This window comes from Melopsittacus undulatus, chromosome 4, assembly GCF_012275295.1.
Source record: "Melopsittacus undulatus isolate bMelUnd1 chromosome 4, bMelUnd1.mat.Z, whole genome shotgun sequence".
NCBI classification, from domain to species: domain Eukaryota; kingdom Metazoa; phylum Chordata; class Aves; order Psittaciformes; family Psittaculidae; genus Melopsittacus; species Melopsittacus undulatus.
This window is the reverse complement of record NC_047530.1, coordinates 2,318,789-2,334,990: the sequence shown is the minus strand read 5'-3', so window position 1 is coordinate 2,334,990 and position 16,202 is coordinate 2,318,789. Positions and strand designations below refer to the sequence as shown.

General features: G+C 64.0%; 2 protein-coding genes and 1 long non-coding RNA gene across 4 annotated transcripts; 2 read left to right on the top strand and 1 right to left on the bottom strand.

Moving 5' to 3' along the window:
* Positions 1-2,179: 2,179 nt before the first annotated feature.
* On the top strand, positions 2,180-4,549 carry RAD9A (RAD9 checkpoint clamp component A). 2 transcript variants are annotated; one of them, XM_034062342.1, is made up of 11 exons: positions 2,180-2,343; positions 2,456-2,526; positions 2,608-2,730; positions 2,812-2,926; positions 3,008-3,107; positions 3,223-3,329; positions 3,403-3,509; positions 3,613-3,677; positions 3,752-3,853; positions 3,945-4,158; positions 4,245-4,546. In XM_034062342.1, exons 1-11 carry the CDS (start codon positions 2,310-2,312, stop codon positions 4,341-4,343), a joined length of 1,137 nt encoding a protein of 378 aa, XP_033918233.1. In that variant the 5' UTR covers positions 2,180-2,309; the 3' UTR covers positions 4,344-4,546. The 2 variants fall into 2 exon arrangements, with proteins under 2 accessions (XP_033918233.1, XP_033918232.1); XM_034062341.1 differs by having other exon boundaries at positions 2,456-2,730; positions 4,245-4,549.
* On the bottom strand, positions 4,392-9,301 carry PPP1CA (protein phosphatase 1 catalytic subunit alpha). Its single transcript, XM_034062343.1, has 7 exons — positions 9,203-9,301; positions 7,615-7,746; positions 6,424-6,654; positions 5,653-5,757; positions 5,355-5,578; positions 4,936-5,070; positions 4,392-4,749 (listed from the first exon to the last, which is right to left on the bottom strand). The coding sequence occupies exons 1-7, from the start codon at positions 9,255-9,257 to the stop codon at positions 4,639-4,641; spliced, it is 993 nt and encodes a 330-aa protein (XP_033918234.1). The 5' UTR covers positions 9,258-9,301; the 3' UTR covers positions 4,392-4,638.
* Positions 9,302-11,816: 2,515 nt separating this feature from the next.
* Positions 11,817-16,009, top strand: LOC117436077 (uncharacterized). The gene is made up of 3 exons (XR_004549569.1): positions 11,817-11,860; positions 13,909-13,927; positions 15,772-16,009. It is a non-coding gene; the product is annotated as an uncharacterized lncRNA (long non-coding RNA).
* The last annotated feature ends 193 nt before the right edge of the window (positions 16,010-16,202 follow it).

The window sequence follows — 16,202 nt, the reverse complement described above, 5'->3', positions numbered from 1 at the left end:
GCTCATCGCCACCCCCAAAGCACCCATGGGCCCTCCATGGGCGCTGTCCCCGCTCCATAAGGGGTGTCTGAGGGCAGGGAGCAGCCACTGAGCCCCACGCTGGTCCCTTCCCAGCCGCCCCACATCCAGCTGTGTCCGTCTGTCTCATGCCATGTGCTTGGGACGGGAGCCACCAGCAGGATGGGACAGGCAGGGGTGACAGGGGCCTGTTCCCAGCCTGTATCCAGCTCAATCCCGGCTGGATGTGGGGGGGACGGGACCGGACACAGCACCATAGGGACCAGGAGGGGTGCGCATGGCTTTGGCCACCGCGGAGGTGTCTGTGTCACGAGCACAGGCAGCTGCGTCCCATCCATGGCCCCATAAAACACAGACCCCGAGGCCAGAGCCCCTCCTGGGGACAGCAGCTCCAGAGGAGCTCGGCTGCTGCTCCAGGGCTGGAACACACACACGAACCCTTCCTCCTCTTGGGAAGGAGGGAGGAAGGGGCCGGGAGCCAGAGATCCCAATGGGGCTGGACCCCGAGCCCCGGCCAAGGCAGGGCTGGGAGCCCCACAAGCTCCCCGTGCACACAGATACGTGCAGCACGGCCCCACAACGGGGGATGTTTGTGTACCTGGAGGGGATGCGCTGCCGACGGGTCCGGATCCAAGACGTGGAGCATCCGGAGAGGCACCTGATGGGAAGAGGCCGGGGAGAGGCTGAGGGTGCCGGGATGATGGGGAACGGCTCCGTGCCCCGTTACCGGCTGCCTCAGGTGCCAGCCCCGCTCCAAGGCTCCATCCTGGGGCCCCTCTTTGGGGTCTGAGTGCAGGAGGAGGAGCTGAGCCCGTCACAGGCTGCGACAGGAGCCAGCTCCGGGCCCCTCACTGCAAGAGGGTGCTTGGAGCGGGGCCAGGGAAGGGCAATGGAGCCGGTGTGGGGCCTGGAGCACAGGAGATGGGGAAGGGCTGAGGGATGTCCTGGCCTCAAGGCTCCATCCTGAGCCCTTGCTCCGGGTCGGGTGCGTGCGGGAGGGATGTGCTGAGCGCCCCCATCAGCACAGCCACCCCAATGGGACCCTGTTCCCTGTTCCATTGCTTTCATAGGGCTCACATACAGTGTCAGCCTTCCAGGTGTGAGCTTCCCACTTCCCACTGCTTCCAGCTCCTGAAGGATGGGGAGACCACGCACTGCTGCCAACCAGAACCAGCATCCCCCCTCCCATAGGCACTGCTTGGGAGGCAGAGCCCACAGGCATGGTGCAGGGATCCCCAGAATCATGGAATCACCCAGGTTGGGAAAGGGCTTTAAGAGCATCCAGTCCAGCCCCAAGGTCACCCCTGCCCCATGGCACTGAGGGCCTTGTCTATGGGGTGTGTGAGCACTTGCAGGGCCGGTGCCTGCAGCCCTGCCCTGGGCAGCCTGTTCCAATGGCTGAGCACCCTGTGGGGCAGGAATTGTTCCTCAGCTCCATCTAAACCTGCCCTGGTGCAGCTTGAGGCCGTTTCCTCTTGTCCCATCCCTTGTTCCTTGGGAGCAGAGCTCAGCCCCTCCTGGCTCCATCCTCCTCTCAGGCACTTGGAGCCATCAGGTCCCCCCTGAGCCTTCTCTTCTCTACCTGAACCCCCCAACTCCCTCAGCCCCCTGGGGTGGGTTTGTCAGCCCCTGCTGCCCACGTGGGGCCTTCCCCCCAGCTCCAGACCCCGCATCCCATGGGATGCCCCGGGCGTGACCCGGGATGAATGGAAGGGATTGGTATGAATGGGCGCTCGGTGTGAACCAGGGGGGATCGGGCTCCCCCCTCCACTCGCCGTCGAGGCCCTATTGGCTGAGCGCCCCGTCACTCCGCTGAGCGCAGCCAATAGCGAGCCGAGGGGTGGGCGGGCTTCCCGCGGGAAGCCCGGAGCGTGGGGCGGGGCCGCGCCGGGTGACGTCAGGCGCGAAAACGCAGCCGGGCCGTCGCGCTGCGGAGCTGACCAATCAGCGGGAGGGAGGGGCGGGACGGAGGCCGGCGCTCCACCAATGGGAGGGCGGCGGCGGAGGGCGGGGCGGCAGACGGGAAGGTGCCGGCGCGGACGCGAAGCGGACGGAACCACAGCGGTGCGGGGCGGGGGGGGCGGACGGGACCACTCTGGAGCTGTGGGGAGGAGGGGGGGGGCAAAGCACTTGGGGGGGGGCCAAGAGCAACCGCCTGTGGGGCGTGGCCTGCGGCAGGAGGGGCGTGGTTTGTGTGCTGAAGGGGCGTGGTCTCGGCTCGGGGCGTGGCCTGCGGCGGGAGGTGCGAAGCCGCCACGTGTCCGCTGGGTCCCGGTGCCCGACCCTGCACCATGAAGTGCATCATCATCGGTGGCAACATTAAAGGTGAGCAGGGACATGGGGGGTACAGGGGGCAATGGGGTGTCCATGGGGGGCCATGGGGGGGGGTTGGCAATGGGGTGCCCTTCCTCACCCCCCTCCCCATCCTCTTCCTCAGTCCTCGGCCGAGCTGTGCACTCCCTGTCCCGCATTGGCGATGAGCTCTACCTGGAGCCCACCGAGAACGGGGTATGGGGGAACCGAAGGGGCTGGGAGCTGTGGGGCCCGCAGTGCCCCCCACTGAGCGATACCCACCCTGTGTGTCCCCAGCTGTCCCTGCGCTCCATCAACTCCTCCCGCTCTGCCTTCGCCTCCTTCCTCTTCGCACCCCTCTTCTTCCAGCGGTACGAGGCAGGAGGCCCCGAGCTCTTCCGCTGCAAAGTGCTCATGAAGGTGCAGCCCCCCCCCATTGCCCCCCCATTGCTGCAGGAGGGGTTTGGGGGTGACTGCCCCATCCCCATCCCCTCCCCACAGTCCTTCCTGGGGGTCTTCCGCTCGCTGCCCTCGCTGGAGAAGACGGTGGAGAAATGCCTCATCCTGCTCAAAGCCCAGCTCAGCCGCTTGGTTGTGCAGCTGCACTGCAAGTACGGTGCGTGTTGGTGCTGGCAGGGCACAGATGGGCACGGGTGGGCACACGGACCCCGGCACCACCACCGTGTCCTCCCCACAGGCGTCACCAAGACCCACAACCTGACCTTCCAGGAGTGCGAGCGGCTGCAGGCTGTCTTTGACACCCAGCAATGCGCCAGCAGGCTCCAGGCCCCGGCACAGTGAGTGGAACCGGTGCCAGCTGTGGGGACACTGGGGAGGGCTGGAGGCAGAGGGACCCCACTCCTATGGGACACAGGGGGGGATTTGGGGGGCTCACCTCTCTGTGTCCCACAGGCTGCTGGCAGAGGCTGTGGTCCACTTCCCCCCAGCGCTGGCTGAGGTGACGCTGAGGGTTGATGCCGGGGGCAAGATCAGCCTCCGGAACTACGTGGATGAGGGGGGTGAGTGCTATGGGGCTGAGTGCCCCTTCCCTAGCATTGGGGTGCGCTCACAGCCCCCCTGCCCCATTCCCAGAGCCCACCAAGATGATGGTGACAGAGCTGTGCTTGGCCAAGGAGGAGTTTGAGGCAGTGGCTGCAGTCCCAGATTCCCACATCACCTTCTGCCTCCGGGAATTCCGGGTGAGACCCTGCCTGGTCCCCAGCCCCCAGCCCTGCCTCACCCCTCAGCCCCCCACAACCTGCTCTTTGCCCCCCCACAACCTCCCCTTTGCCCCCCCTTTAGGGGCTGCTGAGCTTTGCAGAGGCCTCCCACCTGCCCCTCAGCATCTACTATGATGCACCCGGCAGGTAGGAATGGGGACCCCAGGGCCGGCCCCTGCCTGTGGGACCCCCCCCCACCTTAAATCTCTTTGTGCCCCCAGGCCGGTGATCTTCACGCTGGATGATGCTGTGCTGGAGGTCAACCTGGTGCTGGCCACCCTGTCGGACCCAGAGAGCAGCTCACAGCACCCCACATCCAATGGGTAGGAGCTCCAGGAGGGTCCAGCCCCACTGCGGCATCAGTAGGGACCAGAGTGAACGCTCCCTGATCTGCCTCCTCTTGCTCTCCCCCAGCGTGTCCCACATCCCTGCCCCACCGGATGACTTCGCTGACGACCTGGAGGCCTACATGATAGCAATGGAAACCAGTGCCTATGAGGAGAGCTCGAGGGACCCCCCCACGCCCTCCTTCCCCCTGCGCACCCCACAGCCCCCCCCCAGCGACCCCAATGAGGAGGATGAGGAGGAGGAAGGCGGCGCTGTACCAGGGACCCCCCCCCACAAGAAGGTGTGGATGGGCATGGGGAGGCCCTGGGGCCACGAGGATGGGCACAGCCCCTCCTGACCCCCATTTCTCTCCTTTCACCCCCCCAGTTTCGCTCACTGTTTTTTGGCTCTGTGCTGACACCGGGGGGGCCCAATCCAGCCCCAGTACAGGAGGTGCTGGCAGAGGACAGCGATGGCGAGTACTGAGCACCCCACGGCGCTCACACACACAAACACCAAACCCCATAACCCCCAAATTACAAGTTTATTCCCCCAAAAAAACCCCTCCTGCTCACCCCCCCCCTTTGCCCCTCCACCTCCACAGGGTTGGGGGCTTTGAGCCCCCCCCTTAGGGCTTGCATTGGGGTGGTGGTGGCTGGGGAAGGGAGAAAGGGGAGGGGAGGGGGGGTCTGTTCAGGATCTTCCAAATAAAAAAGCCCCCCCAAAAGGAGTTGAAAGCAAAGCGACCGGATGCTGAGGGAGGAGGGGGGGGGCTCGGGCCTCATTTCTTGGCTTTGGCAGAGTTGCGGGGGGGGGTGACGGGGCGGCCGGCGGGGTTCAGCCCACTGAACTGCCCGTATTTGCCCTTGTTCTTGTCCGCTGGCTTCAGGATCTGGAGGGGAAAGGGGGGGACAAAAGGTAAGGGGGGGGCACACGTTTCACCCCATTCTGCCCCAGCATCCTGCTCCCCTCCTACACCTCTTTGCACCCATCCAGCAGGAACTGGGGGGTGCTGTGGGTACCAGCACCTGCCCTATGTGTGTGTGTGTGTGTCCCCTTCACCCCTTTAGTGTCCTACCTGAAATGAGCACATGAGGGTCTCATCCACGCTCATCATGGCCCCTGCGTTGTCGAACTCCCCACAGTAGTTGGGTGCAGAGAAGAGGGTGACGAGCTGGCGCTTGGCGAAGAACTCGTACCCGTCCTCCACTACCTGCATGGGCACCAAGGGGGCTGAGTGGGACCCACAGCAGCCCCCCCAATACACACACACTTGTGGGGATCCAGGAGTTCCATCCCTGGCAGTGCTCAAGGATGGGTTGGACACAGGGGCTTGGAGCAGCTGCTCCATGGGAAGGGGTTGGGGTTGGATAGGGTTTAAGTCCCATTCCCAACCCATTCCATTAAATACTGCCCTGGAAGGGCAAATCTTAGGGGTAGAAACCCCCCCCCAACCCACCTGTACCAAATACCCCCCAGGGGGGCCAAAGCCTGTACCTGGTGCGCCCGGCAGATGAGGTCCAGGTCGTGCTTGTGCAGGAACTTGGCCACCACCTCGGCCCCAAAGGTGAAGGAGACACCGCGGTCGTTCTCACCCCAACCCTGCACGTCCTTGTCGGGGTCGGACCAGAGCAGGTCACAGAGCAGCCCCTGATCCGGGACATCCGTGGGGCGCATGATCCGCCGGATCTGCTCCATGGACTGCAGGTCGGGAGACAGCCCTATGGGAAAGGGGGGGATGAGCTCCATGCTCTCCCATAGCCCCCCCCCAAGCAGCAGGCAGCCCCATGCCCACCTCCATGGCAGCAGAAGATCTTCTCGTCCACAATAGCAGCGATGGGCAGGCAGTTGAAGCAGTCAGTGAAGGTCTTCCAGAGCTTGATGTTGTATCGCCGCTTGCCTAGAAAGCAAAGGGGGGTGATAGGGGCCAAATTGGGGGTACAGCAGCGTGTGGGGCTCCCCAAGAGGGGCTGTGCCCCCCAAGTGAAGTACGGGCCCTGGCAGTGCCATGGGGGTCACCCAGAGTCACATTTGGGGTGTGCAGTGATAGATGTGGTTGTTGTGGGGGGGGGTGAAAAGGGGGTGCAGGGAGGGGGTGTGCGGGGATGACACTGGGGTACACAGGGATGACACGGGTACATGGGGATGACACTGGGGTGCACAGGGGTGACACTGGGGTACATGGGGATGCCACTGGGGTGCATGGGGATGACACAGGTACACAGGGATGACACTGGGTTACATGGGAATGACACTGGGGTACATGGGGATGACACTGGGGTGCATGGGGATGACACAGGTACAGAGGGATGACACTGGGTTGCATGGGAATGACATTGGGGTGTGTGGGGATGAGACTGGGGTGCACAGGGGTGACACTGGGGTACATGGGGATGACATTGAGTTGCATGGGGATGACGCTGGGGTGCATGGGAATGACTTTGGGGTGTGTGGGGATGACACTGGGGTGCACAAGGATGACACCGGGGTGCACAGGGATGACAATGGGGTGCATGGCAATGGCAGAGGGATTTCGGGGGGGGATCCACGCTCCCCCCACACTCACACTCATCATAGAAGCCGTAGATGCGGTTGATGCTGGCGCACTCGTGGTTGCCGCGCAGCAGGAAGAAGTTCTCGGGGTACTTGATCTTGTAGGCCAGCAACAGGCAGATGGTCTCCAGTGACTGCTTGCCCCGGTCCACGTAGTCCCCCAGGAACAGGTAATTGCTCTCGGGGGGGAAGCCCCCGTACTCAAAGAGCCGCAGGAGGTCGTAGTACTGCCCGTGGATGTCACCTGGAGCAGGGGACACACACACAGAGGGGGTGTGAGGGAGCCCAGCACAGCACAACCCGAGGCTGGGCACTGCCTGCACCCATCCTGCACCCCTCCTGCGCCCATCCTGCACCCATCCTGTACCCATCCTGCCCCCATCCTGCACCCATCCTGTACCCATCCTGCCCCCATCCTGCACCCATCCTGCAACCACCCTGCGCCCATCCCGCACCCACCCTGCCCCCATCCCGCACCGTCCTGCACCCATCCTGCGCCCATCCTGCCCCCATCCTGCCCCCATCCTGTGCCCATCCCGCACTCATCCCGCACCCATCCTGCCCCCATCCCGCACCCATCCCGCCCCCATCCTGCACCCCTCCCGCACCCATCCCGCCCCCATCCCGCCCCCATCCTGCCCCCATCCCGCACCCATCCTGCCCCCATCCCGCACCCATCCCGCACCCATCCTGCACCCATCCCGCACCCATCCTGCACCCCTCCCGCACCCATCCTGCCCCCATCCCGCACCCATCCTGCACCCATCCCGCACCCATCCCGCACCCATCCTGCACCCCTCCCGCACCCATCCCGCACCCATCCTGCACCCATCCTGCACCCACCCTGCACCCATCCTGCCCCCATCCTGTACCCATCCCGCACCCATCCTGCACCCATCCTGCCCCCATCCTGTACCCACCCTGCACCCATCCTGCACTCCTCCTGCACCCATCCCACACCCATCCCGCACCCATCCTGCACCCCTCCCGCACCCATCCTGCACCCACCCTGCACCCATCCCGCACCCATCCTTCACCCATCCTGCGCCCATCCTGCCCCCATCCCGCACCCATCCCGCACCCATCCCGCACCCATCCTGCCCCCATCCCGCACCCATCCTGCACCCATCCTGCACCCATCCTGCCCCCATCCCGCACCCATCCTGCACCCATCCCGCACCCATCCTGCCCCCCTCCTGCTCACCGCAGATCTTGAGCGGCGCCTCCAGCTCCAGCAGGATGGGCTGGCTCAGGAAGATCTCCCGGGATTTGAGGCACAGGCCTCGGATCTCGTTCTCCGTCAGCTGCACGTTCTTGCCCGGCCGCGAGCCCTGCACTGCTCCCACCGGAGAGGGGGACACACGTCAGGGGAGCCCCAGGACACCCCACACACCCCTAATGCTGACCCCATGGCCACAAAGCACAGAGCCCCATGGGAACCACATCCCTGAGCCCCCCAAAACCCACAGCCCCCCAGTAACCACTTCCCTGAGCCCCTAAACCACAGACCCCCTGGGAGCCACGTCCCTGAGCCCGAAGCACCCACAACCCCAACACAATCCTGAACCCCCAAACCCCACAGAACCCAAAGCCACCCCCGGAACACCCCAAACCCCACAATCCCCAACATCCACCCCTCTGAACACCCGAACCCCACAGCCCCCCAATAACCATGACCCTGAGCCCCAAAACCCCACAGCCCCATGAACATCCCAAACCCCACAGCCCCTCATTACTACCCACTGAGCACCCCAAAACCCACAGCCCCCAACACCCCTTTGAGCCTCTAAACCCCACAGCCCCCCAATAACCATTTCCCTTAGGCCCCAAACCCACAGAACCCAAATACCCCCTGAGCCCCCAAACCCCACAGCCCCCAAAGCCACCCCCTGAGCACCCCAAACCCCAGCCCAAACACCCCCCTGAGCCTCTGAACCCCACAGACCCCCAATAATCACATCCTTGAACCCCCAAACCCTACAGCCCCAACAACCCCCGTGCACCCCAAAACCCACAATCCCCAACACCTCCCTAAGCCCCCAAACCCCACATATCCCCCACACTCCCTGAGCATCTGTACCCCACACCCCCCAGTAACCACTTCCCTGAGCCCCCAAACCCCATAGCACCACGAACCTCCTGAGCCCTCAAACCTCACAACCCCATCACCCCCTGAGCCCCCAAATCACTCCAACACCCCCCTAAATACCCCAAACCCCACAGCCGCCCAACACCCTCTTGAGCCCCCCAAACCCCACCCCTCTGAACGTCCGCACCCCACAGACCCCCAACAACCACTTCCCTGCGCCCCCAAACCCCACAACACCCCCCTAAATACCCCAAGCCCCACAGCCCCCAAACCCCCCACCCCCCTGAACCTCTGCACTCCACAACCCCGTAACAACTGCCCCCAAACCCCACAGCCCCATAACAACCGCCCCCAAACCCCACAGCCCCACAACAACTGCCCCCAAACCCCACAGCCCCCCCATGTCTCAAACCCCACAGCCCCATAACAACTTCCCTGCGCCCCCAAACCCCATACACCCCCTGTGTGGGTCACGCTCCTCCACCCCCCCCATCCCCTCCCCCCCCCCCAACCCCCCTCCCCCCATCCCCCCTCATGGCACAGGCCTCGCCCGTTGCAGACCCCCAAGGCCTAACCGCCCCCCTCAGGCCGGGCCGGGGCAGCCCCGGGGGTACCGGGGGGGGTCCGGGGGTACCGGGGGGTCACGGGGGGGTACCGGGGGGTCACGGGGGGGTCACGGGGGGGTCACGGGGTCCCCGCTCACCCTCCAGGAGGCGGCTGATGATGGAGTCCAGGTTGAGCTTCTCGGTGTCCGCCATGGCCGCCGGACGCTGCCGCCCCGCCCCGCCCCTCGCCGCGCGCACGGCCGGGCCCTGCGAGGCGGCGCAGCGCCCCCTGGCGGCGCGGAGGAGTTATGGGTGTTAATGGGGGCAATGGGAGTAATGGGGGGGGGGATTGAGGAGTTATGGGTGCTAATGGGGGCAATGGGAGTAACGGGGGGGGGAACTGAGGAGTTATCGGTGCTAATGGGGAGCAATGGGAGTAACGGGGGGGGGGATTGAGGAGTTATCGGTGGTAATGGGGGGCAATGGGAGTAACGGGGGGGGGGAAATGGAGCTCCCCATTGGGGGGTACGGGGGTGACACCTTGGGTACCCCCGCGGGTAGCACGGACACGGGGGGGCACAGGTGGGGAGGGAGAGGGGGGCATGGGGCAGCCACCGGTGATGGGGGGAACCCAACATCCCCCTGGTGTCCCCCCCCGTGGCTCCCCTTTATCCCCCCGTATCCTACCCTGCACCCCCCTGGTGGGGGGGGGGGTATCCCCTCAGTGACCCCCCCTTATACTCCGCCATCCCCCTGTTATCCCCCTGGTGCCCCCCGCAGCATCATCCCGGTGGCCCCCTCGTACCCCCCGGTAGTCCCCCAGTGTCCCCCCGGCGTCCATGGTATTCCCCCCCCCCGGTGTCCCTGTACCCCCCCCGGTGTCCCTGTACCCCCCCCCGGTGTCCCTGTACCCCCCCCGGTGTCCCTGTACCCCCCCCCGGTGTCCCTGCACCCCCCCCCCCCCCCCTCGGTGTCCCTGTACCCCCCTCCCCCGGTGTCCCTGTACCCCCCCCGGTGTCCCTGTACCCCCCATGCCCTCGGGGCCGCCGCTGTGAGCAGCCCGGGGCCGTTGCCAGGTGCCCGTTGCCACCCCAGGGTCCCCAGGGCAGCCCCAAGCCCGGGATCCTCCGGGAACAGCGCAGGGAATGGGGGGGCCAAGGGGTGAGCCCCATTGTGGCTCGGCCCAGGGAGGGGGGAGCTGCCCCTGCCCGTTCCCTGCCTGCACCAGTCCCCAACCGGTACCCAAGGAGGGGCCCAGGTAAACAGCAGTGGGTACTGCCCAGCCCGTGCCAAGCCCTGGCAGATACACAGGGTGCACCACGATACACTGTGCCATGCTGTGCTGTGCCAGACCCTGCTGTGCCATGTATACCATGATGTGCCATGTATACCATTCTGTGCCATGTACTCCATGCTGTGCCATGCATGCCATGATGTGCCACTTATGCCATGCCGTACTATGTATACCATGCCGTGCCACGTATGCCATCCATGCATGCCATGCTGTGCCATGTATGCCATGCTGTACCATGTATGCCAGGCCGTGCCATGTATACCATGCCTTGCAATGCTAAACCACACCACTCTGTGCCTGTGCACGCCTTACCATGCCATGCCATGTAGGGCATACAGAGCCATGCCATACTGCACGTGCCATGCTGTGCTGTGCCATGCTATATATACCATGCCATGCTGTGCACGGCATACTATGCCATGCCACATGTGCTGTGTTGTGCCGTGCCATGTATGCCATGCTGTGCTATGTATGCCGTGCCATGCTATGTGTGTCATGCCATGCTATGTATGCTATGCCGTGCCAAGTATGCTGTGCCATGTATGTCGTGCCACGTATGCCATGCCGTGCCATGTAAGCCATGCTATTCCATGCATGCCATGCCGTGCCATGTACGCCGTGCCATGTAAGCCATGCTATCCCATGTACGCCGTGCCATTCCATGTATGCCGTGCCATGCCATGTATGCCATGCTGTGCCGTGCCATATATGCGATGCCATTCCATGTATGCTGTGCCGTGCCATATATGCCATCCAATGTACTCCGTGCTGTGCTATTCCATGTACTCCGTGCTGTGCTATCCCATGTACTCCGTGCCATCCACCCCGTTCCTCCCCGTTCCCCGCCGGGTCGGGAACAGCTCCCGGGTTGGGATCAGCCGCTCACATTTCTGCCCCGCGGTGTCACCGTTACCGCCGGCCCCGCCTGACCCCGGCCCCCCCCCGCTCCCGGCTCCGCGCTGCTCCCGGGCCCGTCCCAGGGCTCCGCTCCCCGCATCCCCCCCCCCCCCCCGGTTCCCTTCGGCTCCCCCCGGGACCGCCCCCCCCCCCCCCCCGCTTCCCCCCCCTGCTCCCCCCCGGGGCCGCCCCGCCCGGGCAAGCGGCGCCAGCACCGGGATAGGGACGGGCTGCGAGCACCGGACGGAGCCAGCGACACAGTGACCCACAGAGAGAGGAGACAGAGACAGCACCGGACACTGAGACCCATAGAGCACCGAGCCACCGACGGAGAGACCCATAGAACACGGAGCCACCGATAGACAGACCCATAGAGCACGGAGGCACCGACGGACAGACCCATAGAGCACGGAGCCACCGACGGACAGACCCATAGAACACGGAGCCACAGAGAGACAGACCCATAGAACACGGAGTCATCCACAGACCCATAGAGCACGGAGCCACCGATAGACAGACCCATAGAGCACGGAGGCACCGACGGACAGACCCATAGAAAACGGAGGCACCCACAGACAGAGCATAGAGCACCGAGCCACCGACAGACACAGACCGACTGACGCCGGTGGGTAGAAGCAGGGGGGTCCGGGTGCCATCTGGGGGTGCTGGTGCTGGGACAGGGGTGCAGAAGTGGTGGGATCCAGGTCCGAGGGTGTGCATGTGTGTGCATGAGTGTGCATGTGTGTGTGCATGTGTGTGCATGTATGTACACGTGTGTATGTGTACATATGTGTGTGCATGTATGCACATGTGTGTGTATGTGTTCGTACGTGTGTGTGTGCATGTGTGTACATACATGTGCATGTGTTTGTGTACGTGTGTCCATGTGTGTACACTTGCATGTGCAGTATGTACATGTGTGCAGGTGTATACATGTGTATGTGTACATGTGTATACATCTGTGTGTACATGTGCATGCAAGCATGTGTGCATGTATGTGCATGTTCGTGTCTGTAACACATGTGTTTGCATGTGTGTGCATATTTGTGACTGTGTGCATGTGTGTGTGTATATGTTCGTGGGTGTACATGTGTGTGTGTGCATGTGCACACACGTGTATAGGTATGTCTGTGTATGCATAGATGTGCGTGCATGTGTGTGCATGCTGGTGTCTGTGTGCATGTGCACACACATGTATGTGCATGTGTGTATGTGCATGTGTGTGCACATATTTGTGTCTACCTGTGTGCATGTCTGCATGCACATACATGTCCGTGCATGGCTGCATGGGCCTATCTGTGCACACACATGTATGCAGACGTGTCTCTGTGTGCATACATACATGCATGTGTATGTATGCATGTTTGTGCCTGTATACATGTGTAGACCCATCTGTGTGTGTACATACATGTGTCAGCATGCGTGTGCACACATACACATTCATGTGTGTGCACACCTGTATCCATGCACACATCTGTACACACACACACATGTACATGTGCCCAGAGCACCATGGCACACATGGGGTGCCTGTGGCCATGGCTGGGTCATGGCTGTGACCATGGGTGTAACCATGCCTGTGTCATGGCTGTAACCATGCATGTGTCATGGCTGTAACCATGCATGTGTCATGGCTCTGACCCTGCCTGTGTCATGGCTGTAACCATGCCTGTGTCATGGCTGTGACCATGCCTGTATCATGGCTGTAACCATGCCTGTATCATGGCTGTAACCATGCCTGTGTCATGGCTGTAACCATGCCTGTGTCATGGCTGTCCCATGCCTGTGTCATGGCTCTGCCCCTGCCTGTGCCACGTCCCCGCTGCGGCCGCGGTGGCCGCGCCGGTGGCTCTGTGCCCGCGGGTGACGGTGCCGGTGACGCCGCTGGCAGCTGGCACGGGGCCGGGGGACGTGCAGCGGGGCCGGGGACGCGCAGGGCCCCCCCCAGGGCCGGGTCCCGGCTGCGAGCGGGGCCGGGGCCGCGGTGGGAGCGTGGCTGGGGCCGAGGGGACAATGGGGCTCTGTGGCACCGCTGCCACCCCCTAATCCGGGCCACGGGGCCGGGGGGGTTTAAAGGGCAGCGGCCCCGAGGCTCCGTCCCTCTGCGGCCGCGGCTCCAGCCCGAGGTACCGGGGGCAACGGGGACACCCCAAGGATGGGGATGGACCGGGCACGGGGTGGTCCCCAGCGGGGGAGGGGGGCACCGGACCCGCAGGGACCCCCCCTGTGGCTGCCCCATGTGTGGGTCACGGGGGGTTCCTTGTGCTGGGGGGTGCTCATTGGTGGGGAGGGCACCCCCATCCTGTCACCCCATGGGGACACCGTCCCCGTGGTGCCTGGGGTGCTGCTTCCCCTATGGGGTTTATAGGAGCAGGGCTGGGGGAGCCGGGGTGGGTGCTCTGCTCCGTGCCTCTCCCCCATGCCCAAGCACCCAGCAGGGGTATGGAGCACCCTATGGAAAGCAGGGGGTCCCCATTTGTGTCCGTGCCCCCCCCAGAGCACCCCGAGGCTGACCCCGGTTGTGCCGAGCTGATTACATCCATCCAGCTGCGGCTTAACCGCGGTCACCGAGGGCACAACGTGGGGTCACCAACGGGAGGATACTGGTGGTGGTGGTGGGGGTATCTGGGTCCCCATTGACCCCCATTGACCATACCCGTCTGTCTCTTGCAGCGCCCCGGTCCCCATCATGGTGAGTGGGGCCGGGGGGGGGGGGAACGGCCCCGGTGAGCGCCGGTGGTGCCGGGCAGTGCCGCTCGGTGCCCACCGGCCGCGTGACCCCGCGGGACAAGGGCCTGCTTTGTCCGGGAGCGCCTGGCACGGCCCCGGGGCCCCGAGGCGGTGGCGCTGAGCCCGGGGACCGGCCCGGCCCCTTTAGGACCCGGGGCAGAGCCATGGCAGCCCCGTGCCAGCGCCTTAACCCCATCCCAGCCCCGTGCCAGTGCCTCAGCCCCAGCCCAGCCCAACCCATTATCCCCATGCAAGCCCAATGCCAGCTCCATACCAACCCATTATACCCATCCTAACTCATCCCAACCCATTATCCCTATCCCAGCCCCATGCCAGCTCCATCCCAGCCCATCAGCTCATGCCAGCCCCATGCCCACCTCAGGACAGTCCCTCAGCCCCATGCCATCTCCCTGCCAGCCTCATGCCATCCCCTTGGCCCCATTCCAGCCCCATGACATACCCCCAGCCCCATGCCAACCCTGCACCAGCCCCTTATTCCTGTACCACCCCATATAGCCCCATGCCAACCCATTATCCCCATGTGAATTCCATGCCAGTTCCATCCCAACCCATCAGCCCCATGCCAACCCATTAGCCACATTCCAGTCCCATAATAGCCCCATCCCAATCCATTATCCCTATGCTAGTCCCACGCCAGCCCCATCCCAACCCATCAGCCCTGTGCCACCCCCATGCCAGTCCTGTGACAGCCCCATATCCACCCCATACCCACCCATTAACCCATTCTAGCCACAGGCCAGCCCTATGCCACCCCCTTAGACCCATATCAATGCATTGACCCCAGGCCAGTCCTATGCCAGCTGCATCCCCATTTATTAACCTCATGCCAGCTCCATAACAACCCATTAGCCCATTCCAACCCCTTAGACCTGTGCCAGCCCCATGCCAACCTATTAGTTCCATTCCAGCCCCATACCAGCTCCGTGCCAAGCCATGAGTCCATTCCAGCCCTATGGCAGCCCCATGCCAACATTCTAGCTCATTCCAGCCATTCTAGCCCACTTCAGCCCCATTCCAGCCCATTCCATCCCCATCCCATCTCCATCATCTCCATCCCCATCCCCATCCCATCCCCATCCCCATCCCCATCCCATCCCATCCCATCCCCATCCCTATCCCCTCCCATCCCATCCTGTCCCTATCCCCATCCCCATCCTCATCCCATCCCAATCCCCATCCCCATCCCATCCCCATCCCATCCCATCTCCATCCCATTCCCATCCCATCCCCATCCCATTCCCATCCCATCCCATCCCCATCCCATCCCCATCCCCATCCCCATCCCATCCCCATCCCAATCCCCATCCCCATCCCATCCCCATCCCATCCCATCCCATCCCATCCCATCCCATCTCCATCCCATTCCCATCCCATCCCATCCCCATCCCATTCCCATCCCATCCCATCCCCATCCCATCCCCATCCCATCCCCATCCCATCCCCATCCCATCCCATCCCATCCCACCCCATCCCATCCCATCCCATCCCATCCCCATCCCCATCCCATCCCATCCCATCCCCATCCCATCCCTTCCCATCCCATCCCATCTCATCCCCATCCCTTCCCTTCCCATCCCATCCCATCCCCATCCCCATCCCCATCCCCATCCCATCCCCATCCCCATCCCAATCCCCATCCCCATCCCATCCCCATCCCATCCCCATCCCATCCCCATCCCATCCCATCCCACCCCATCCCCATCCCATCCCCATCCCATCCCCATCCCATCCCCATCCCATCCCATCCCATCCCATCCCATCCCTCCCCTCTCTCTGTTCCCGCAGCTCTCTCAGGACCACCCGAGCTCGGATCCGGCTCCGCTCCCGCAGGATCCGGTTTGGGCCGGGCCCGAGGCGCTGGGTCCGGGCTGGGGGGAGCCGGAGCCCCCCGGGGGGGAGGAGCCGGAGCCGGAGCCCGAGGACAGCGACGACACCGACGGGGCCGCCCGAGCCTACGAGCGGCTGCAGAGCGAACTGCGGGCGGAGGGGCTGCCCCCGACCGTGGAGCGGGGCGAGGAGCACGGCACCGGTAAGGGGGGGGGGGCATGGGGGGGATGGGGGTGATAGGGGTAATGGGGGTGATGGGGGTGATGGGGGCAATGGGGTGATGGGGGTGATGGGGGTGATGGGGGCGATGGGGGTGATGGGGGTAATGGGGGGATGGGGGTAATGGGTGTAATGGGGGTGATGGGAGCGATGGGGGTAATGGGGGGCAA